Source organism: Diceros bicornis, chromosome 32 (genome assembly GCF_020826845.1).
Source record: "Diceros bicornis minor isolate mBicDic1 chromosome 32, mDicBic1.mat.cur, whole genome shotgun sequence".
Taxonomy (NCBI): Eukaryota; Metazoa; Chordata; class Mammalia; order Perissodactyla; family Rhinocerotidae; genus Diceros; species Diceros bicornis.
This window is the reverse complement of record NC_080771.1, coordinates 33813096-33837657: the sequence shown is the minus strand read 5'-3', so window position 1 is coordinate 33837657 and position 24562 is coordinate 33813096. Positions and strand designations below refer to the sequence as shown.

The following is a 24562-nucleotide window of genomic DNA, read 5'->3' as shown; positions in this document are numbered from 1 at the left end:
TTAAGGAACATCATTTATACGTATACATGTATAGGTATGTTCTTATGTGTATATATGTGTGTGCGTGCGTGCGTGCGTGCATGCGTGTGTGTGTATATATATATATTTTTTAAGGATTCTAACCCTATTCTCCCAGAGTCTCACTCCTCTACTGATCTTTCAGGAAAACTCAAGAGTCAGGCAGACACAGTCTCAGATGTTATGTGTAGGACCTGGGGTGGTTAATCCACTTCTCTGAGCCTCAGTTTCCACACCTGTAAAGCAGGGCCCATCAAGTACCCAGTCCTCGGGGACACTGTGAACGTGACTGTGCTCATCCAGGGGCGGCACTGGGGTCAGCGCCGCGCAGCGGGCCGTGAGCTGTGGATGCCATCACGCCTACTAGATTCAAACCCCGTTCTCCCATCAGGAAAACTCGGACGGGACTGGAGCGCAGTGGGGACATACAGAGCGATGAATGAAGTATCCGCACAAAAGCCCAAACCCCAGCAAACCGACAAACCTCTTTATCTTATTTCATACAACATAAAATATATTTTAGGGAAAAAAAGTTTCAGAACAGTGTGCATAATGTGACCTCTATTTTTATTTTTATGCATGTTTTATGTGCACAGGGTGAAAAAGGCCAGGAAAAGCTAAAAATGAGCAAGTAACAGAGGTTAACAGGGTGCCTGAGGGGACCCTTACTTTCTACTCCCTAGACTTATTATTAAAAATAAGTATGTATTTTTTTCCTAATAAGTTTTTTTTTTTTTTTTGGTGAGGAAGATTGTCCCTGAGCTAACATCTGTGCCCATCTTCCTCTACTTTGTATGTGGGACGCTGCCAGAGCATGGCTTGATGAGTGGTGTAGGTCCACGCCTGGGATCCGAACCTGCAAACTTGGGCCATTGAAGCAGAGCATGCAGAACTTTAACCACTCGACCATGGGGCCAGCCCCTCTAATAAGTATTTTTTAAGTTAGACACAAGTGTACCTTAGCACTGCAAGGCTTGCCCTGGCCCCTTCTGGGAAGGGCCTGTGCCCCAAGCTCAGCGACTTGTCTGCAGTGAGGAGTCATGTGTGTTGGTTAAGAGCATGGATGCTGGAGCAGGCAGCCTGGGTTCAAGTCTGGGCTCTGCTGCTTGTTGGCTGGGTGACCTTGAGCAAGTTGATTAACCTCTCTGTGCCTCCCTTTCCTTACTGACAAAATGGGGAAAGCTGAAGACCCCGCCTCATGGGACTGCTGGGGGAATTAGATGAGCTAATGTGTGTACAGACCTTAGAACACTGGGAAATGGGTGGCTGGAGGGAAACCCACCTGTTTGCACAGCAAAGGGAACCTAACACCCCCAGCCTTGGTCCAGCCCAGCCTGGACCTTGAACAACTGAAACATGGCTCATCCAAACTTAGATGTGTTATGTGTGTAAACTACACATTAGGTCTTCAAAATCTTATTTAAAAAAAAGAATGCAAATTTCTCAATATTTTCTCTATTTATACACATTGAAATGATAATTTTTTGATACATTGGATTATATAAAATATATCCTAAATTTTCCCTTCTGTTTCTTTTTACCATGGCTATTATAAACTTTAGAATCCCATATGTGGCTCACAGTCCACATCTGCTGGACGTGCCACAGTAGACAGAAGGCCCTGAGAACAGGGAGTTTTGTCTCTTCTGTCCCTGCTGTGGCCCCAGCCCCTAGCACAGTGCCCAGCACACAGGAGCTGCCCATAAACGCTAGTCAACTGATCCACTATTTGGATGAAAGTCCATCTGCATATATACCACCTACCTCTCTCTATAGGTTATGTTTGTTAAAACCAAGTGACCAAGAATGTTACATCATTGTTGGTATATTTCCCAATCTCCTTGTGAAATCTGTCTTGAAAAATGTTCCTGGTCTAAGAAAAAATTCTGAACTGATATTCATCTAGATGTCTAGCTTCTTCCTGAGAATATTCAGACAAACCCCAGTCCCAACATCAAAAGCTCTTCCGGACACCTTTTCCCTCCTCTGCTGTCCTTCCTGGGCGTGTGTCTGAGAGAAGGCACCTGTTCTCTTATGTTGTCCCAATTCTGCACCATCATCTTTCAAAACTTTCAGGAAATCCCCTTCTAGAAAACACTATTGCTAAACTGAAGCAGAACCAACTTTTGGCCGGTGTGCTGAGAACTCTGTTCAGGAGGTTTTTGTCTGTTGTTTGATTGATTGAAGGAGTCCCTATATTTAGAACACAGTTTGCCGTGAATGGGTCGCAGTGTGTCCAGTGTCCACATCTCCCTTGGGACTAACTGTAACCACTCCAGGGTCCCAACAGACGTTGGGAACAGAGCCACCCTCTGGCCCCAGGCTTGGTTCCCACAGTCCCTAATGGGAACAGGCTCCAAGGAAATTTCTCAGCCCTGGTCTCTGTGCAGAGGGTTACTGAGGTCCGAACTAAACAAGAGGAGGATGGGGCATGGCATGCCCAAGGCGTCCAGATGTCTCTGCTGGAGCCACGTCACCAAGGAAGAGCCTCCAGACAGTAAGACAGAGCCTTGCTTGCAACGCTCTGCTCCCTGTCCCCCTCCATCACAGTGGTGCCCTGTGCCCTGCTACTGAAATCGTTATTTCTGCATCAGCTGTCCCCCCACTAGACAACAAGTCCCACAGGGGCAGAGACCAGGCTGTGTGCTCCCTGCTGGGTCCCGGTGCCCAGGACATCATAGGGACTCACCAGTGTATGACGCCTGATAGGCGAGTGCATGTTGGAAGGATGGATGCGAGGAAGAAAGAAGGAATTCCTATAAAATGCTTTCTCCCTTGTCCTGAAAGATGATCCATGTAGGCTATTCCTTATAGTTGAGTCACTTGCCCCCACGTGAAAAGAGCCACAGCGTCTTGAGGTTTGCAACAGATCTCAGAAGTTACGTCACAGCAGCGAGGGCCCCCGGACTTATTGGACACTTACTATGAGCCACCAGGTAAGTGCTTTGCGCATGCTATCTCATTTAACCCTTGCAGTGACCATTTGACACAGGAGGCAGTGAGGCTGGGGACACTGCCTGCCCAAGGACACCCAGTGGAGCAGGGTCCCAAACGCCATTGGAGCCCGCGTGCCCTCCTGGCCTGGCCTCTCCCCTCTGTGTGTGCAGGGTAGACTCTGTCATCTCGGTGCCCGTGGACCCTGGCCGGTCCTGGCTCACCGTGAATATGTGGGAAAGGAATGGCCCTCAATCGCAAACTATCAGAAACGTGCGGTGTCACTACGTGCCAGGGACACGGTGGCCCTCACGTCGTCCTTCCAGCAGCGGTTGTCATCCTCCAGCGTGGGTCAGGGCCCTGGAGGGCGTGTTCCCACACACACTGCAGCCCACTCCCGGAGTTTCTGTTTCAGCAGGTCTGCGATGGCCCGAGAATCTGCATTTCTAGCAAGCTCCCAGGGGTTTGGACGCTGCTGGTCTAGGGAGCCCACTTTGAGACCCACTGTCTTCCCACCACCCCACGGGGTGGGTACTATCATTTTCCCCTTTGTAAGTGAGGACACTGAGGCACAGAAGGGCTGAGTAACCCGCTCAAACATCATCGCAGACTCCAGCCCGCAGGTCACAGGGGAAAGAATCGGAGAGGGGAGGGAAGCAGAGCCTCCACTCTGGGGCTAAAATCACTCACTGAGATCTTTCTGGTAGTGCAGAGGGCGTCTGCCACTTTTGGGCCTGGGAAAGCCGCCTGCAGGACACTTACAATGGCAGCGGCAATTCAGGTGGGTCCCTCGGGAAGAAAGACCAATGGGCTTCCCCGGGAGCGGGGGTGACAGTGTGAAAGAAGCCACTTCGGGGACCCACTCTCAGTCCCCTGCCCTCCCCAGACACCCTCCTGCGGGCGCCGCACAATCAGCGGTGTGGGCAGCCCTGAGGGAGCTGTGTGATGTCCTCAGGGATGAGACTGGCCGAGGAACAAGGGCCAACCCACCCCGCTTCACCCCGCTGCTCACGAGGACCGTTGTCTCTTACGGCGGTACAGAGAGCCCAAGAGATGGGTGTCCTGGGATTTCTTTCCAGCCCAGCCAGGAAATTCCACCTAATCAGCTGCTTCATTTCCCTCCCATCAAATCAATGGAATTTCCCTTCATTAAGCTTTTCCCAAACAAAGCTTGCAAACTTCCAAGGAGAAAAGGCAGAACTGTTAACTCGAGCTGTTCAGGGCTGAGGCAGTCCCCGTGCAGGGCCCCCAGGAAGCAACACGTGCAACTCGGTGCCGCTGGAATCGGCAGTGTCCTCACATACAGGGCTCTCTGGAGGAGGACGGAGGGGCGGGGACGGGCGCCAAGCTCCACGGGGCCCAGCACCTTCTGTCTTCCTGATTTTATATCCCCTCTCTAAGGAGGGCCCCTCAAACAGAAAACCTTCAGCACTCCCCTCCGTTATGGGCTGAACTGGGTCCCTCAAATTCATATATTGAGGTCCCAACCCCCAGGACCTCAGAACATGACTGTAGTTGGAGATCAGGCCTTTAAAGAGGTGATTCAGTTAAAATGAGGTCATGAGGGTGGGCCCGAGTCCACTATGACTGGCATCCTTAGAAGAAGAGCCAGACAGCATCTCAGTGAATCCTCCCAACACCCCTAGGAGGCAGAGACGACTGTCATCCCCACATCAGAGGTGAGAAGACTGAGGCTCATAGAAATCGGGTGGCTTGCTCAAGGTCACAGACCTGGTCAGAACCTAGATGTGCCGGACTCCATGCTGTCTGCTCTTTTTTGTGTAACAATATGTATCTACGTTATTATATAGCTATATATAACCATTATGTAACTACGATTTGACCTCACTGTTTTGTGGGGGAACAAATGCAGGCACACACACGGGAAAAGGAGCAGAGGGACACACACCAAAAATCTAACCAAACTCCCCCAGGTGACAGGTCACGGATGACTGTTTTGCTTTGGGCATATCTGATGTTTCTCAATTTTCTACAAAAACATGCATTGGTAAGAGAAAGAAAAAAGTTCTTATTTTGAAGAAAGAAAGGAAGAGAAGAGAACAGGTTTGTCCTGGGTGTTCTGGTAAGAATTCATGCAGGTGTATGCAAGTTGTATCTTAAAGGGCACCATCTCTGGCCTCCTCCCAGGCCCCCAGGGGCCACCCCTGCAGGCCTTGGGTGTCCAGAGTCAGAGAACACCGCCCTACCTTTCAGACTGAACGCCGTTCCTGAGCGAGCCCACGTAGGTCTTCTTCTTATCCACGGGCATCACGTCCACGTAGCCCCCGCTCTCGTTCTCGATGACTCCCGCGTGCACGGCGGTCTTACAGATGCTCGAGGTCTGGAAGCGCAGGAAGAGCTGCGATCAGTGTCAAGGGGGTCGGGCTCCCGGGTGAAGCCCTGCTGGGGCGTCAACCACTACTTGGCCGCCTGGTTGGTGGGACGTTGACCATGCCAACCCCTAGGAAATGACCATCACCACCCTGATTCCTCAGTGGTCTTTCCAGAGAGACAGCCATCGTTCATGCATTCATTTGTTCAACAAATGCTTTCTGAGAACCTGCGACGTGCCAGACATTGTACTAGATGCAGGGGAATTCAGCAGGGAACAAAATAGAGACCCTGCCTTCGCGGAGTTGAGGGAGACAGACAGGTTAACAAACACACAAACAAGCAACTCTGGCTAAGAAGAAAACAAAACCAGACCACAAGATAAGATAAAGTGACGGGGTGGAGGGGGCTCTTCTAGAACAGTTAATCAGGGAAGACTGTTCTTGATGTGACATTTGAGCTTAGATCTGAATGACAAAAAGGAACCAGCCACGGCCACGGGAATATGTCTGGGCAGAGCATGCCAGGCAGAGGGAGCAACTCATGCAAAGGCCCTAGGGTAGGAGCAAACTTGTGATGTCCAGGAGACAGAAAGAGGGCTAGGCGGCTGGAACATAGTGAGTCAGGCAGAATGTGGTGGGAGAGGTGGGAGAGGTGAGCAGGGGCCAATCACGTGGGGCTGTGAGGGCCACAGGGAGTTTAGGTTTATTCCAGGTGCCAAGGGAGCTGCTGGGCTCAAGGAGGGGCAGGATGTGCTGTTTTCTAAAGTCATCAAGTAATCCAGTTCCTGGGGAATAAAACCCTGGAGTTAAACTTTCATTAGGGCCTTAACTTACCCAGTAGAAAAATGATCCTCAGGATGGATTGTCTGAGAGTAATTAATCAACATTTCTCAAAGTTGGGGAAATTCATTCAGGGGTGGGGTGGCTGGTGCTGGCTAAAGATGCAGGCTCCTGGGCCTCACCCTGCCCTACTGATTCAGAATGGCCCCAGAGGAGGGCCAGGTGATTCTGACGCACATTCAAGGTTAAGGACCAGGCGGGTTGGCCTCCTGCCACTCCTATGATCCTTTTGCCTGGCCTGTGCTAAAACCTGATCCTGGCCTTGGCAGGGGTCTCAATCTTGACTGCACCTCAGAGCCCCCTGCGGCATCTTTACTCACTGACAATACCCAGGTCCCCCAACCTCTCCCACCCCCACTGGACTCAGTTGCTCTGGGGCAAAGTTCAAGACTCAGTACTTTAAACACTCATCAGGTGATTCTCAGGCGCAGCCAAGGCTGCAGACATGGGCTGAGCTAATCCACTTGTGGGGTGAACAGCCTCCTTCACGGGAAGCAGAGCTAACACTGACTCTGAGCTGATTAAATACCAGGCCCTGGGCTGACTGCCTTCCACTTATTATCTCATTTAATTTTCCAATGAGATGGGTGACTTCCCATCTTACAGGTCAGAAAGCATGAGCTCAGCAAGATTCAATAACTTTGCCAAGGCCGTGCGGACAGTTAATTGTTCAGGAGAAATTCCAGCTGAGGCCTGGCTGAGTGCAAAGTCTATGCTTCTATGGTCAGCAGAATGATAGCCCCCAAAGATGTCCACATCCTCATCCCCAGAACCCATGAACATGTGACCTGCCATAGCAAAAGGACTTTGCAGATGTGATTAAGTTAAGAAGAACTTGAGATGGGGAGATTATCCTGGATTATCCAGGTGGGACCAGTGGAATCACAAGGGTCCTTACAAGGAGACAGGAGGGTCTGAGTCAGAGTGAAGCAGCATGAGAAATAGCACTGGCCATTGCTGGCTTCGCAGATGGAGGAAGGGGCCACAAGCCAAAGGATGTGGGCTGTCTCTAGAAATTGAAAAAGGCAAGAAAACAGATTCTCCTCTAGAACCTCTAGAAGGAATGAAGGTCTGCTGACACCTTGATTTTAGCCTGGTGAGACCTGTGTTGGACTCTGACCTCCAGAACTGTGAGAGAATAAATTTGTATTGTTTTAGCTACAAAGTTTGTGGTCCTTCATTACAGCAGCTGTGGGATCCTCATACAGCTTCTAACCACTGTCTTATAACAAAAGTGTCCTAGTTATTACGTGTCTTATGTTTGATGACTTCTAATTATATGGAAGATAGAGTCACAGGAGAATCACCCCAGTGACATCTGACTCCATGCTCAACTGGGGCTGATGGAGTCAGCTGCCCAGTCTAGCTCAGCGACTCGCCAACTTAAAGACAAACCATCAGACCCAGTGTCTACAAGCCATGAAGACTGCCTCCAGCGCTGCTTCATTCACGACCTAGCGGCTTGTGTCTGTGTCTGCGTCCATCCTAGGGGCTTAGCCTGCGGACACTGTGGGTTGAGGGTGGACAGGGTGGAGGGTGGGTTATCTGTGCTTTAAGCCACCCCTGTGTGGTGCAGGGAGTGGAGGACAGAGGCCCCTGCTGACCACGTCCCGAGTTTGAAAACTTAAACACCACCAAGGCCATGGGTCACTCAGCAGGAGGGCGGGTCTGGGCTTCGTTGTCTCTCAATGGCACCCCTGTGCACAATACCCAGGACCCAGTGATCACCTGCAGAGTGACTAAGGTCCTGACCCCGGCTTAACAAAGCCGGCACCTCCTTCATGAAAAGAGCAAGGGAGTGAAGAAGACAAATTCCACTTAACACGAGGGATAAAAGAAGTCCAATTCAGAGAAACAGAAAGCAGAAAGGTGGTTACCAGGGGCTGGGGGGAGGAGGAATGGAGAGTTGCTGTTCAATGGGTGCAGAGTTTCAGATGTGCAAGATGAAAAACTGGAGATCTGTCGCACAACAATGTGAATATACGCAACACTACCGAACTGTACAATTAAAAATGGTTAAGAGGGAACTTTTATGTTGTGTGTATTTTACCAGAACGAGAGAGAGAGGAGAGTTACACCCCAGCCCTGGGGAGGATGTTTTCCAGAAGCACTCAGTGCACCCTGGAGAGTGGTCAGCACAGCTTCTGTCCCTGGCACCGCCCTCTGAGTCTCTTTGTTTTCCTGTCCTTACTACTGTCCCTGGTCCGTCTGAGTCTGGAAGATGTACCCTGAACTGCCCTTTGAATGGAACAAGCAACCCATCCAGCGGGTTCTGACACCAGACTGAAGTGGGCTCTCGGATAACACCCATTTGAAATATCAGCTGGAATCAGTGCTCGCTACTGCTCAGAAGCTGCGGTCCGCTCAGAACCCACAGCGTTCCTCCCTGAGGGAGCTGCCCTTCGGACGGTCAGCTACTGCCGTCCCTCAAACCCAGGTCATTCCAGAGAAGTGGCTGGTTTCCTATGAGAAGAAAAAATCACTTCACAGCAGAAGACCCCGCCCTGTCTGTTCCCTGGGAAGTGAATATTGCTGTTGAAAAGGTGGAGAGTCTTAGAGCCAATACACACATACTAAAGACTTGAGAACTGGATGTCTTGCTCTCCAAGACTGATTCACCTTGACTAACTTGAGGCCAGTTTCTACCCCGCACTAACACACCTTGTCTTCTTCAATAAATAAGTCACACAGGTGAGGGCAGGGCTCCTCAGCCCGCAGCAGCTCTAAAGGGTCTGTGAGGCCCTGAGCTTGCAGGCTGACCTCTGTGAGCCTATGGGGCCTGCACGAACTGTCCTGGTCTTAGCACTGAGCACAGGAAACCCCTCGGTCCCAGGCCAACCAGCACAGTCGTCACCCTGTCTGCACAAGGAAGCCCTTGTTTTTTCCCTCGAGGAAGGATCCACAACTTTCCAGTTCTCAAAGGGGTTTGTGCCCCCAAAAGATTAAGCAGCAATAAATTTGCAGCCTTCTCCAAGAGAAGCAAGGAGACTTCTGAATTGAAATGATCATTTTAGAATTCCTCTAGTTTCACTGTAAGCGGCGGTGAGCTTTGTAACGAGCACAAACATGCTTATTGTTTTCACTGGCAGGCGGAACTGGCGTGTTTTCTGTCTCTCTGGATGTTGCTCACTCTGCCGGCCGAGTTTCCAGAAGTGAGGCCCCAGGCATGTTTCCGCTGGAGCACCAGGAGGGACTGATCCTGAACTCGCCCTCCTGCAGGCCCTGCCCAGGGAGGCGCGTCCTCCTGACTGAATGCCACCCAGAGGCAACACACTGGCCTCGTGCCCTCTGTGACAGTCCTTTGCCTCCTGTCCCTGGAGGATTTCTGGATGCCAGTGGCATGGAAGTTTTCTGTGATAACATCAAGCCATGGGCCATGAATGTGAAAACCTCACCCACGGCCAGATCTTTCTCACGTGATAGGCCTGGTTCTCGTCCGTTATCAATACACACATCTTCAACCGCTGATGTCCAGGAAACACTTTCTTCCAGGTCCTCTCTCTTCCTCCCACACCTCTCCTCTCAACAAGCTTCCTTCCATCAAGGTACAAGCTATCTGCCTTCTCTTCTCAGGGCCCGAAGCAACACGAATATCTGAATATTTATTAATAACTGTTACCAGCAGAGAGGTGGTCTCAGAGATGCTGCAAACCAATCCTGCCTTCACTACTTGTTGGTTGTGTGGCCTTGGATGACCTATTTTAACCCCCAGAGCCTCTATTTTCTCAATATAAAGTAGAGATCATCATAGGTAACATTTTTGATTATTTACCATAGATGGCCCTGTTCTAAGTGTTTCTCATGCTTTGATATAGTAATCTCTCAATCACCCTACAAGGCAAATACTATTATTATTACTATTATTCCCTCCTAACAGATGGCAGACTGAGGCTCAGGGTGGTTAAATGACTTGCCCCAAATCACTCAGCTGGCAAACAGCAGAGCCAGGACTGCCCCCCAGAGCCAGCAAGCTGTACACTGTTCTGCATGGGACAGGAAGAGCTTCAAAGGGCTATCGTGAAGGTTAAATAAGGTCAACGGCTGAATGCAGGCTTGCACACAGTAAGTGCTAAATAGATGTTAGTTAATAAGACAAATACCACCACCATAATCATCACTGTCACCATCACCATTATCAAAAATTCTCAAGGGACTGTCATCTCTAACCCAGTGGTCTTCGAAGTCTGGTCCCCAGACCAGCAGCATCAGTGTCGCCTGGGAACTTGTTAAAGATGCAGATTCTGTGGCCCCACCCCAGACCCTCTGAGTCAGAAACACCAGGGGTGGGACCCGGAAATCTGTTTGAACAAGGCCTTGGGGGATTCTGATGCACACGCAAGTGTGAGAACTTATCCAACCACCCGGGGAGACAGGAAGGACAGATAAGAAAGGGGAGGAAAGGCTTGCCCACCATCCCACAACTGGTAAACATCAGGGCTGGGGCTTCAACCTGCGTCTTCTGGCCCAGCCTTTGCTCTTCGGGCTCCACCCTGATGCTCCTCCTGCCTGCAGCTCACCACAAAGTGCGGGGTCTGCCAAGTAATTCACCCTGGGTGAGCAGGCGGGAACTGCCGGCACTATTAGGCCCTTCGAAGGTCTGGAGACAACTCTCCCAAAATAAATCTCTTAGCTAAACAGACATTTTCCAAAAGGCATCGTCATTTCCCAGAATACAGAGTGACCTAGAAACCAAGGCCAGAAAAGAACCTCTGAAACGGAGGTAGCTTTCTTCCTTCCCTCCTTCCTTCCCACTCTCCCTCTCTCTTTTTCTCTTTCTTTCTTCCTTCCCTCTTATATTTTCTGGAGAGCTGTTTAAGCACTGACCACTATAGTATCTCCATGTATTTATTCCTTCAACAAACATTCATTGAACAATTACTGTGTACCGAGCCCTGTCATGAGCACTGTGGTTCCAAAATCTTAAAACTCGGGTGAACGAGTCAGTCAAAGACTGCATATAGGTTTTCACCCACATGCCTGTTCACATCAGTGTAATTATGAGTGAAGGTACACTAAACTAGGCAGAATAGAGTAGGAAAAGAACAGAGCCCAAGGCAAGACACACCCTCATTTGTGTCTCACCTTTGTCATGTGATAGCTGTGTGATTTGGGGCAGATTATTCCGAGCCTCATTTTCCTTGTCTGTAAGATTGGGAAAACAATATCTAGAGATGGTGTTTTTAAAGAACCTAAAACACAGTAAAAGGTAGCTTTATATTAATACTAAATTTTCATCTAGTTCTCCTTGCATTTCTAACCTTTTTTTCTCTTTTGCTTTATATGTTTAGCTGCTGTGTTGTTTGGTGCATACAGATTTGATTTTCACATCTTCATAAATTATACCTTTTGTGCCACTGCATAATGAATTGCATTGTCCCATTCAGCATGTTTAACCTTAAATTTCACTTTATCAGATAGCAATATTGCCACTCCTGCTTTATTTCTTTGTTTCTTTGTATTTGGTTAGAATCACTTGGCCTATCCCTTTATTTTTAAATTATTTAAAAATAAAAGTCTCTGTCTTTTAATAGCAGACTTTGGCTCAGATATTTAGTGTAATAACTGATATACATTATTTTACTCCTTCATTACACTTTTAAAACTTGATTTTGTCTGAACAGCTTTTAAGAAGAAAGAAGACTCATTTAAAGAGGAAAGAAAAGTCATGGGGAAAAAAGGTTAGCCATGAAGGTTGTTTTGACCTTACAGAACTCAGTGACCTCACATTTACAGGAAACTGGAACAAATGAAGGCAGATGGAGGCAAAGATGGCAGTGGTGGATGGGGGAGAACCATAAAAATGAAGATGAGAAAAGGCTGAGTAAAAATAGAAATGAGTGATGCTGATCTAATCACGGAATTTTAGATCTTGAAGATTCCCTGGACTAGAAAATCCCAGCTGGCTCATTCTACAGAGAGGTAAAAGACTTGGCAAGAAGATCACACAGCATGTTGGGCAGAGCTGTGACCACATTCACATCTTCTGGGTCACCATGTCCTTAAACCCTGGGTAACTGGAGGGAACAGACTACGTTCTGGAGGATTCACTTAAGAAAAATCTGGCTAAAGCTTCTTTGCTCAAGTTAGGAGGGAGATACAGAAGAAGAGACTCCAATGTAATAAGAGTGGTTATTAACAAGTAGTAAATTAGCGTGATTTGCATTCTGTGTGCTTCCAGGTAAGTTTGTACACAGCCAAAAAGAAATGCAGTGAGTAGAGTGGGCCAGTATCTATAAAATGCATCATTAGAGCTGGAAAGATTATTAACTATCCAGGGAAATGAAGTGTATGATGCATGAACGCTTACACATTAAAAATGCACGTCGTTGGGGAAGCAGGATTCAACTTACCAAACTACAAGAACATCTGTGTAAGATGAGGTATACCTGCGTACATAGGTGGAAGTACTAATATCTCTATAGATGGGGAACTAGGGCAATGGTTGCAGAAATGAGTGGTCTAAATTTAGCTAGAGGCACAGGAATGAGATCTCCGGTTTCTGGAATCCAGACCTTGGAACATGGTTTCTGAGGTCTTAATGGGCTTTGAGAGGTGGTTACTGAAAATGCCAGCATACTCACATCTGCATAGATGTTGGACCCATACACGGGAGCCCAGTAGGACGGCTCTTCTTTGCAGTACGCCGGACAATGAACTCTGGAAAACAAGAAGCATTTGTGTGATGGTTAAGATAGCAGAAAACAAAACTTCTTGAGAAACAGCTGGCCCTCTATTTGAATTTCAAGATTTGAGTACTTAGATGAAAGGAAACTACCATATAGTTTACTCTTTAAGAAAAAAAATATACTTCTCCCACCCTAGCAGTGGTGAAGATATTTTCCCTCGTCTTAAACAGTGCATATAGAATTTAAAAAACCCATACAAAAAGATACACACAAACAACAAGGTGAGAGGGAATAACTATCTAAGAGGGGTGACTATGGGATTGTAAGTGGTTTTACCTCCCATTCTTGGGTGTTAGCCAGTTCATACTGTGGGTACATTATGGAGATTATAATCAATAGACTTTTTTAAAGGCCACTTCCCTGTGTGGGGGAGGAAAGGGTGGAGGGCCCTCACCTCAGTGAGTCACAGAACTTTCCAGGGAGGGGGCGTTGATAACCTGAGGCAGAAAGGGTTAGATCACCGCTGTGTCAGCTGCCATACCGCCCCCCACTGTGGGCACAGGGGAGGAAGACAGCGCCTCAAATTGGAAATGGGTGGACCCTCGGTGGTTTGAGAGATCCAAACCAGGAAAAAGCATGAGTTTAATTCAGAAAAGGTCTTTTGTCTTTATCTGGAACAGCACAAATGGCCTGGAGCCCAGGGACCAAGAAACCAAAATGGCAGCCAGAAGCCATCTGGCCCCAAGACAGGCAGGATTCTGGGAGGGGAGACAGCCAGGCGAAGAGACCGGGAAGCTGACACAGTCCCGTGTGGGGAGAGGGTAGGGGTGGGTGGAGAGACGGGATGTGTGTGTGAGATTTAAAAATAGAGGGAAAAAATTGGGATAAGAAAGTTCTTTCTTCTTTTAGAATGGCAAGTCAAAAACTTATACTTTGTATACTTGCACTATGTCAAGTTTTCCTTTTCATTTGTTTGTATTTTCTGAAATTATTTCCTTCTGCTTCTCTTTAATATGTGGGGAAATCTATTAAAAGGTTGTTATCCCCTCTTGAATGTTCGCGGGAGACGGGCAGTGGGAGCCGGTGAGAAAGCTCACGGGCAATGCGAGAGCAAAGGGGAGGAGTCAGGGCCCCACTCCCGCCCTCACCGCACTCTCTGGGGGCTTTTCCCGCTCCCACCTCGGGGGGCTCCACCTACTAGTTTTAGAGTCAGTCTTTCCCTTCGAGAACCCACAGGCCTCCAGGCCCAGGATGAGGGTTCCCAGGACGCTACGTCACTCAGCTTCTGAGAGAATCTAACAGGTACTTCAGAGACAAATGTTACCAGGACACCCTTCACATTTTGTTATGATGAATCATCCTCCAAAAATCAGCTAATTAAGGTTTTGGCAGATGCACCTGAAACCTACTCCTTAGACAAATTGTGGTACATCCACAGGATGGAACGCCACACGGCGACATGAAAGAATAAACCACTGATGTGCTCAAGAAGACAGACGCATCTCAAAAGCATCACGCAGAGTGAAAGCAGCCAGACGCAGAAGTCTACACACTGTGACGGCTCCGTTTTTAGGAAATTCTAGAAAAGGCAAAATTACAGTGACAGAAAGGAAATCAGTGGTTGGCAGGGATACGGTGGGAGGTGGAGGCAGGGGGACTGACAACAAGCGAACTTTCTGGGATGATGAGAACGTTCTCTATCTTGATTGTGGTGGTGCCGGCATGACTGTGTACATTTGTCAAAACATGTTGAATCGTATACTTATATTGGGTGGATTTTATTGTGTGCAAATTATACCTCAGAAAAGCTGCGTTTTAATAGGCTGGTTCTAAAGTGATCTACAGAAAATATCACAGATCAAGTAGAAGAATCAACGAGTTGACTGAAAGGGACAGGCAGCAGCAGCTTCCAGAGTTCTAGATTGATTTAAGAGACTGGGAATGACAAATCTTGAGGTCTGTCTGAGGGGACCTGGGAAATGAAGCTTAGAGGCAAATGAAGTCATTTCTACACGTGCAAGCGCTCTCTCCCACAAGTCGAGGTAACATCCAGAGGAACAAAGCCATCTTCTCAGTTAAGCTCCCTAGAGCAGGGCTTGGGGCCTAGCTGCACACGGGCTCACCCAGAAGCTTCTAAAGATGTCGATGCCCTGCTGGGCCACTCCCAGAGATTCGGACTTCTGTGGTGAGGGCAGGGGCCCCAGGAATTTGTTCTTTTAATGCCCCTCAGGCAATTCCAACATGCAGCCAAGCTGGAGAACCAGCCATCTCAGGGAAGGTCTAGTGGGCCCTTGACTTTGAGCATGAAGCGACTGGTTTCCTGGGTGGACACATATGAGGCCCACCTCTAGAACTCAGTTGTGCTTCACTGCCCTGAGACGGTCCCCAACCCAGCATGGCGCCTTCTTCTCTCAGGCCCCGTGTGTGCAACACCAGGCGCCAGCGGGCCTTACCTTGGGCAATGGGTCCCCGTCTTCACAAATGGGCAGAGCTGAGCGACGGTGGTGTAGCAGTCCAGGTCCTGCACTGTGGACAGGAACACGTCGGGAAAGGGTCAGGTTGGGGCAAGCCCGGGCCTCAGACTACCGACCTATGAAATGGGCTGCTGGACAACCAGGCCCTGGGGCTTCACTGGGCCCTCTAACAGAGCTGGCGTGAGAAGCCAGCAGGGGCCAAGCCCCAGTGCCCCGGCCCCTCACCTGGGGCCACTCAGGGACAAGACAGACCCACAGCCTGAGTGTCTTTACAGTTCAAGGGTGTTCCCACCCTCATTCGCTCCTCCGCGGGGCCAGCGATACTTCTCACTTGCACAGGCTCTTTGACTGTGAAACCTTCCCTCTACTTTATCACGTTGGATCCTCGTGCAGGTATTGCTCTAATTACACAGATGGGAAACTGAGGTCCAGAAAAGCTAAGAGACCCCCCGAGAGACACAGGTGAGGGCGCAGGTTTCAGGTTCCGAGTCTAGAGCCCTTCTTCAGGGTCACAGGTTGTGTCCAAACAACGGAGGGAAGAGAGCGGTTCTGTACTGGCCACCGCGGTCTCTGACAGTGTGTCCTCCTCTAGTCCAGGCTCCGCAAACTCTTTCTTACAGGGCCAGAGAGTAAATATTTCCGGCTTTGTTGTAAATACGTGGCTTGTGTTGTAACTACTCAACTTTGCTGTTGTCGCAGACACCAGCCATGTGTACGTGAATGGGCGTGGCTGTGTGCCAATAAAACTTTGTTTACAAAAACAGATGGTAGGCAAGATTTGGCCCTGAGGGCGGTCTTTTGCAGACTCCTGGTCCAGTCTCTCGCTTGGCAGGGCCGGGGATCTATGTAGCAACCCAACAAAGGGGATTGGTCTAGGCACCAAGGGACTGCTATACAATGAAATCACTAAAATTAGGTTTAGAAGACCACTTAAAGGCACAGAATTATCTTCCTGACGCATTATTATTTAAAAAAAAAAATCAGGTTACCAAACTTATGTAATTCCATTTCGCTTTTTAAAAGTATATCAATGTATCTATTACCAACGTATATACTCTTAATACATAGGGAAAATAAACTGTAAAAATATCCACCAAAATGTTCAGAGTGGTTATCTCTGGGTGGTGGAATTTAGGTCAAGTCTTTTGTTCATATGTGCCACATACTTCCCCACGTTTCCCTCTCTGGTCCATGGCAGACATTTCTAATCTATCAAGCTCTGTTTTCTGCCAAACCCAGAATGAGGCCTCAGAATCCTTCTCAACACAATGCTCCAGGGAGCCACTATTAATCAATAGAAATTGATGCTCCCAATGCAACTTATGAGCTACTCTAAACCCAGGCGTTAGTATTTCTGCAACATTTGGCTGGGAACCCCAGGCCTGTGTTTCTGGTTTAGCAATCTAGGGCCAATGCCAAGTTCAGATATGTTTAGAAACCAGTTCAAGAATCTCTTGAAAGAACCTCTTAAAAAAGTGTCTACAGTGCTGAGAACAGCAACGTTAGCCAGCTTGATAACCATGAAATCAATAACTAAGGGGAACGCAATTTCCACGGACACTGAAGAAACCCGGGTACTACGGTCACATAAGAAAAGACCAGCCAGCTTACCTTTCACTTTTGACACCGTGAAGGAGCTGGAAGACTTGTATTTGCTGCAAAAGAAAACAGTAGGTAAATGCAGACAGAACTGCTTCCAGTGCACGCTGGCTCCTTACGTACAACCTCAACTGTACATTTTCCCACTCGTTTCCCATCAGCCTGAAAGTTCTTAGAACATTCTAGAGGAAGATCTGGAATGAGAACATTCTAGAGCAGGGCTTGTTAACCTTCTTAGTGCCAAGGACCCCTCAGGCAGCCTGGTGAAGACTGAGGACCCCTTCTCAGAATAATGATTTTAAAATGCACACAAATTTAAAAGATTAAAAGGAAATCGTTATTTAGTAATATCACTATCAAAACATTACAACAAATTTGCGTTAGAGGACAGAGGTACTTGTTCGTTAACGCATTAAAACCGAATCCAGAGGCGGGTCTTCTCACTACTGTCACTTCAGAGTAATGACAGTGGAGACGGTGTGTCGAGACGTCAGCAGTGAGTGGATTTCCACCAGTGAGAGAGTCACCAGCCCTACTAACGCCACTCGGCTTTGGGGCCAACGTCCATAACAGAAGGAAATACTACACGTCAACTAGAGGCTAGTGAAAATAAAGCTTTAATTTGCCTTGCATTGATGTTCAGAGACTCCTTGGGTGCTAAAAGGTGAAGAACCCCACTATAGAGGCAAAGTTGGCCATTGGAAGGGACTAGAAATGGCTCCAGGACAAGCGTCCCAGGTAATGCAGGATCTGAACCCAGCCAAGCCCCCAGTGCCGGCAAGGCCGGGGTCGAGGTTGCCCCAGTGACATCTCCACGCACACTTTCTGTGCTTTCACTTAGATTTCCTTGCTCTTGGTTTGTTTACGTAACCCCTTGTCCCGAGCTGAGACAGAGGAGGCGACACTGCAGCACCACCTGGAGAACGAGACCTCTCAAAGGGCAGTGACTCAGCGGTTTCTGAAATGTTCTTAGCGGCCCCACGATTCGGACGGGACATGCTACTTTGTAACAGTCGCAGAAGCATTTGCTTGGTGCTTCCCTTGTCACAGACCCTGGGGTGGGCACCTGACACGGGGATCCTGACACGCTGTCCCACTGTCGATTAGCTGGGTGTCAGCCCTGGTCCTACTGTGGCCTTCATTTACCAACGAGGGCACTGCCACTCAGAAGAGGTAAAGGAACTGGCCGGAGGTCATGCACAAGGAAGAGGTGGAGCCATGTCTGTTTGACCCCACGGTCCCCATTGGGGTCCGTGCTCCCAGGTCACCTTATGCCTCTGATTCCACGGACAGATCAAGACATGGCCTCCTGCCGCTCTTCAAGGCCTCCCCCACCGCTCCCCAAAAAGTCAGAATGGCGAGGACGGTCTGCCCCATCATCCATCCACATACCTTACATGAAAAGCATATCTTGCCAAAAAAAAGTAGTGTATTTTAAAAACGAAAAGCCTCATTCTCAGGAAGTAAGAAAAAGTGCTAATGGAGAATTAGCCTACAAACTTAAGGACATCATCAACCATTAACGATGATGTGTCTGAAGAGCTCTCGGTGACTAGGAAGGGAGAAAGAGCAAGAATCAGAACTCAACCAAATGAAACACACATACGCACACACACGCGTGTGCACACACACGCATGCGCACACACACGCATGCGCACACACTGGAATGAAATATGCTAAATTGCCTATAGGGGCGATTTCTGGGTTATGGGATGAAAGTCATCTCTATTTTTTTCTGCTTCACATCGTTCAGTACTTTTCAAAGTTTTGACAATACTTTCATAACCAGAAACAAACATTTTAAGGAACGCTGATCACAGAATAGTTACCTCAAAGACTCCACACCGTTCCTCTCAGACTTGACAAAAAAGGGGACCTTCCCGTTCCTGGTGATGTCCACCAGGCCCCCTTTGTCATCTAGGATGCCATAGTGAATGGCTGCCCGGCAGATGCTGGACGCCTGGGGAAGGCGGGGTAAGATGTAAGTACATCGGAATTCATCTTTGCGACAACCTCTCTCAGAAATATGGAGACGTTTGTCCTCAACCCACAGGAAGCCAACGAGTCAGGCCAAAGCCCACCCCACTTCTGACCCTGACCACTCTCTGGAACACGTCTTTGTTCCTGGGCTCGCTTACCTTAAAAAACCCATCCGAGGTGCTTTACCAACTGAGAACGGTGACAAACAGCCCTTTCTCCCCATCCAATGGAGCATGTTAGCGCTCCGGCTAAGGGGAGACTGGTCTCCCTGAGGGTCAGCCCTGGATCCCAAAAGCGGCTTCACAAGTTTGTGAGCCCATCACTACGCACGGAGAAGCTCTAGGAACGTAGGCTTGGACGCAGGAGTGGAAAGGAAATCTTTGCACGTGAAAACCACCAGCCTTCTTTAAAAACGCACGTCGGGGGTCCCACAAGCCATTTAAAGAAATAGTGGTCACACTTACACTTTCGTAAAAGAGAGTCCCAAAACTTACACTTTCGTAAAAGAGAGTCCCAAAGATCTTCGCCTTGTTGTTCAGGCAGCCTGCTGGGCACTGGTACCTGATGGAGAAGAGAGAGCGATTTTCAGAGGCAAACATGTTGATTAAATCTCACCACGAATTTTTTCTTCAATAGCTCTATTATTACATATAGAATTTTTTCTTCAATAGCTCTATTATTACATGTAGAAAAGCTTCAGTGATGTAGAATCCATTGTTTTTGAGCAAGACACAACTTACCCAGGCTGAAGTTTATAGTCCCATGAACATAATTAAAGATTCTATTTGACCTTCTTAGAGACTATTTTCACGTGTTTAAGATTCGAGTTGAAGGCAGAGATATGAATAGACAGACAATTCACAGAAGAAAGACAAGTGGCCTCAAAGGCACCAAAAAAAAAATCCTCATATGTCAGTCATCGAAGAAGTGTAAACTGAAAGGAGATGCCATTTTCTAGGTGGCAAATTGTAAGGATTTTTCAATAGAATCAAACCCAATAATGGTGTTCACGTTCATGAAAAAGTATAAATTACTCTTTCCAGAAAGCCTTAAAAATTCATAACCTTTGATTCTTCAGCCTCCCTTATTAGTGCATATTCCAAACAGAAAGTCAGAATGTCAGCCTACGTTATTCCAACTGTTTATAATTATGAAAAACTGGAAATATGCCAGCAGGGGTCAAAGGAATGGCCAAACGTTCTCGTGCAGCCATACGTCAGAGGCCTGTACAGCCACCGGAGATGAAGTTTTTGAGGAATACTTACTGACTTCAGGAAATCTTAAGTGAAAACAATAACACACAGGATCTCATAAGCAGTGTCGGCCTAATTGGTGCACAGAAAAAAGACTGGAGGGAACTATACCAAATTGCTGCCCATATTGAGGAGATTCTGGGACACTTATTTTTTTTATGCTTTTTTGTTGTTGTTGTTTTCCTGAATTACTTACAATGAACAAAAATACCTTTAAAGTCAGGAAAAAAAAAGCCCAGTGAATGTTATTTTTGCAAAAGCACTGTGTGCAAAAAACTGATGGCCTGGGTGGTGGAAAGCTTTTAGGAGAGAGCCTGGGGGTGTTCTTGTGTTTGCAGGTCAGGTGGGTTACATTTCTTTTTCTTTCTTTTTTTTTCTTGCTGAGGAAGATTCCCCCTGAGCTACCTTCTGTTGCCAATCTTCCTCTTTTCTTGCTTGAAGAAGATTAGCCCTGAGCTAACATCTAAGCCAATCTTCCTCTATTTTGTATGTGGGTCACCACCACAGCATGGCTGATGAATGGTGTAGGTCCACGCCCAGGATCTGAACCCACAAACCCGGGCTCCTGAAGTGCAGCACGCAGAACTTAACCACTATGCCACGGGGCCAGCCCCTACATTTCTTGATTGGAGGCCTCTAACAGTCTTCGTGTGGCCGACCCCTGCCCTCTCCCTGCTTGGGGAGCGTCCCATCCACCCTCAACTCTGGAACTCTCTTGATGCTATCTAACAAAGGATGTTCTCCAAACTGTAATTTTTTCCCACTGAGAGCTCAGCAGGGGTGATACTCTCATGACAACCTTGCGGTTCAGAGACCCATCCTCACAAAGGACAAGCCCAGAGCACTCCGAAAATTTCAGACCCGTGAGTTTGCAGAGCAGATACCCCTTCCAGAAGATGGTGCACACGACAGCTACTCCACCACCCATCATTCCCATATCTTGCTCATCTCACCAACAGATCGACTGGTTTTATTTTTGCAGGACCTGCTGGCCCATCGCCAGCGGCTCATGGGACGATGTGTGAACCCCATCCTGGGTTGCTCAGTCTACTTCTTCCCACTCCTGCAAAGTCCGAGCGAAGCGTTCTTGTGGCAGACCGAATTCCAAATCCCCACGGGATAAACTAGGACCCACTCTCTCTTCTTTTCAGCATGTGCTTTAAAGCACACCATCCGGCTTTAGACGAGCAGATGCCAGAATCCACAGGAGGACGAGGAAGGCCTCTGCACTGACGGCACGGCTGTACTGCTGTGACCCTGAGGCTCTCTCTGCACGAGGCCCCTGCACCTGTTGGCCGTCCGCTGCCAGAAAGAGCAACCCAGCAGCTGCCCTGTAAAACCCAACTCGCTCCTCTTGGCAGACATTCCTCACCATCTGAATGGACAATACTAAATGACTCCATCCACTAGATGAATTCATTCAACTGCGGAGGAGACACTGGCAGCTCTTCCTCCGGTGGGGCCCATGGGGAAGCTGGCCTGCTCAGAGTCTACGGAAGTCCTGCTGGCTCTGTCAACAATGCGGCTCACACACGCCCCACTCTGCCCCCACCCTCATCCTCCCTGCACGGCACTCTGGGCCACCCTGTGCCCACCTTCACACACAAAGGTGGAATGGAGCCCCCAACCACATAAAAACATTGGTCAAGATCTTCACGTCTCTGGCACATCTGGCACTCCTACACCTTGGGAATTCCTTTTGAACCAATAACCCAGAGCATCTGTAGTTCAGGCACCTCCTCCCCACTAGGGATGAAACACTTCACTGGAATATATGCCCAGGCAAGAGACCCAGAGCTTAGGCCAACTCTCTAGGTCAAAGGTTATCAACTGGGGGCAATTTTACCCCTCAGGGGACATTGGGCAATGTCTGGAGATATTTTGGGTCGTCACAACTAGTGGGGAGGGCGCTCCTGGCATCTAGTGGGCAGAGGCCAAGGATGCTGCTCAACATCCTAGAGTGCACAGAACAGCCCTACAGCAAAGGGTCGCCTGGCCCTAAATGTCGGCGGAGGCAAGGTGGGGAATCCCTGGTCTAGGTTGACAGAAATGGATCATCTTTGATCCATTAATTATAATGGATGGTGGCGGTCAGAGGAAACTCTGAGGTGTTGTGGTCAGTCTCATTCATGACACAAAGCAAGCTGAGCTACCTTCCTGCCCAACCTGGCACAACTTTTGTGTTAAAAGTAGAGGACACCATTTTTCCACGAGTTTCTACCTCGCTTGGTTTGGGTGGCCATCAACTGACTCATCACGACATGACCATATGGCACCGCAGGAGCTGCAGAGGGCTCGGCAGCGGCGAGGGAGGGATTCGGCCCAGACCTTACCTGTTGCACGTGGACCCTTTGCACTTGTCTTTCATCTTGGTGTCACACTTGACAACTTGGGCTAGGAGAGAAATGCAGAAATATACATCACAGCAAGAAGCAGGAGGATGAGTCTGAGTTAGAAGACCCCACCCCCACTCTGAGGAACTTTCTGGAACATTCTGGAATCCATGCCACCACGAGAGCAGGAGCATTGCCCAATGGCTGCAGGCTTCAGTTGTGAGGTTCAAATGCCAGATCCACCACTTTACAGTACCCATGTGACCCTGGACATGTTACTTCCCCTCTCCAAGGTTCAATTTCAGCATATGAATAACGGGATAAGTATGGTGGGTACTGTTTCTGTGAGCACTAAATGAGAAAGTAAATGTTGCCTTGGAAGGGAGCGTGGCACACACCAAGTGCCCCGTAGCCCCATAGGGTTCTGGAGGGCGGGACTTACAAGCCTTATCCAGCCTGTGAGGCAGGGACCTGGTCATTCTCACCTGTCTCCCCTCCCCCAGAGCCAAGATGACCTTGCCAAGCCTTATTTTTTTGTTTATTTGATAGGGACATATGAGAATCTTGGAGCAGTGTTATAGTTTGACAAAAGGACATATTATTTTGTAATTTTACATTATTTAAAAAAACCAATGGAACCGTTTCGAACTTCTAGACAGACAAGAGCAGCAGCATATTTCCTGGTCAAAGAAGGCTACAGAATGATCAAACAGGTGGAGATTCTGGGCGAAAGACACTCGAAGGTCCAAGAGGACAGAGAGACTGGTGGGGGTGGGGGAGAGAGCAGTCGAAAAACCAGGAGAAGGTTTCTGAGAAAGATGGGCAGGAGCTGGGCCCCTACATAGGAGTGAGGCCAGTTTGATGCTGTTTGAGGCTGAGGGGGAAAACAGGGACCCACGGGTAAACAGCCATGCCTGTTGCCGTGTCTGTGAGACGACGCCCCTCCAGAGCCCCCAACCATCAGTAAAGTCGCTGCATACACAGGTGCCCGTGAGCAGCATGGGGCAAATCGGATGCTGCGTCCCAGCCGGGCAGGTGAGGGCAGAGAGAAGGAAGCAGTGGGAGGGAGGTGCACTAGGAGACCAGGGAATGGGAGAGGGGCCAAGAGGCCAGCATGAGAGCATTCAGCCTCTGGGGACTTCCTGCTGAGGTGGCTGTGGGAGGCAACTTGGCATCGATCTCACAGTACAGGGAGATCTCAGTGACACAGGTGGCCAACATTACTGCAAAGAATCCTCATAGCAAGCCCGTACAGGCATTACTGCCCTCACTCTGTGGATGAGCAAATGGAGTCTCAAATTGTCGAGTGCCGGTCCAGTCACAGGGCCGGCACGTGGGGAAGAAGCCCTCCGCGCTCTCCCTCGGGGAGGCCGGCGCTTCAAAAAGGAACCCAGTTTCAGCCCAGGTCCCCTTTGAAAGGACAAGGTCTAACCTTAAAATACTGGCCTGGGGGGAAAAAACGCCACCCAAACACAGCTCCCAGAATACTTGCTTTTAAAATGACTTAAAAATACCATTTTTAAAAAATGTCTTAGGGTTGTGCTTTTGCAAACTCCACCCCACCCTGTTGCCCACTGTTTGGAGACCTCTCAACCCACCAGCTGCCCTCCTCCCCACCCCAAAGCAAACGGCCCCCTTGCAGAGGCGGCCCGAGGGCAGGCCGGGACAGAGGCGGGAGCCCACTCACTCATGTAGTTCACGGCAGGGGTCTTCTTGGGCTTCGAGGGTCTGACGACCCTCGGCTGGACCCAAACGTGCTTCTCTTCAGGGATGGGGGCCACTTCCACCTCGTTCATCTCGTCCGTTTCAGGCTTTTGGTCATAAGTCTCTTCTTAATAGTGGAAAGGGAGAAAAAAATAACATGCTGGGATTCAACAAAATGCACTTTGGGGAAAAAAAAGCAATTTGGAAACTAAAGCTGTTTGAGGTTTGGTTTCACAAAGAGTCATTTCAGCGGCAGAGAGAGAAAGTTACATTTCAGAGCAGAGCTGGCCAGGTGGGACTCCCCCAGCCGAGGAGATGGATGGGCGCTCGGCTGACTCTGTTTGCTCTGGACCCGAGAGCAGCTGGGCTGACCGGAGGTCAGAAGGCCCCGCGCCCACTCCTGGATCATCATAACAGTTCCTTGTCCACCTCCTCCTGTACACCCACCCTCTGCCTCATCCTCTGAGC

The 24562-nt window shown here is 48.8% G+C and overlaps 1 protein-coding gene across 1 annotated transcript in view; it reads right to left on the bottom strand.

Moving 5' to 3' along the window:
* The window catches only part of CRISPLD2 (cysteine rich secretory protein LCCL domain containing 2), a 50772-nt gene that overhangs the window by 8411 nt on the left and 17799 nt on the right, over positions 1–24562 (bottom strand). Inside the window, exons 6-13 of the mRNA XM_058528400.1 lie at positions 24078–24221; positions 22391–22451; positions 19299–19365; positions 18654–18784; positions 16837–16880; positions 15205–15277; positions 12707–12782; positions 5160–5293 (exon numbers count right to left, since the gene is read on the bottom strand). Coding sequence (XP_058384383.1) covers positions 5160–5293; positions 12707–12782; positions 15205–15277; positions 16837–16880; positions 18654–18784; positions 19299–19365; positions 22391–22451; positions 24078–24221 — 730 coding nt within the window. The remainder of the gene's footprint in view (positions 1–5159; positions 5294–12706; positions 12783–15204; positions 15278–16836; positions 16881–18653; positions 18785–19298; positions 19366–22390; positions 22452–24077; positions 24222–24562) is intronic.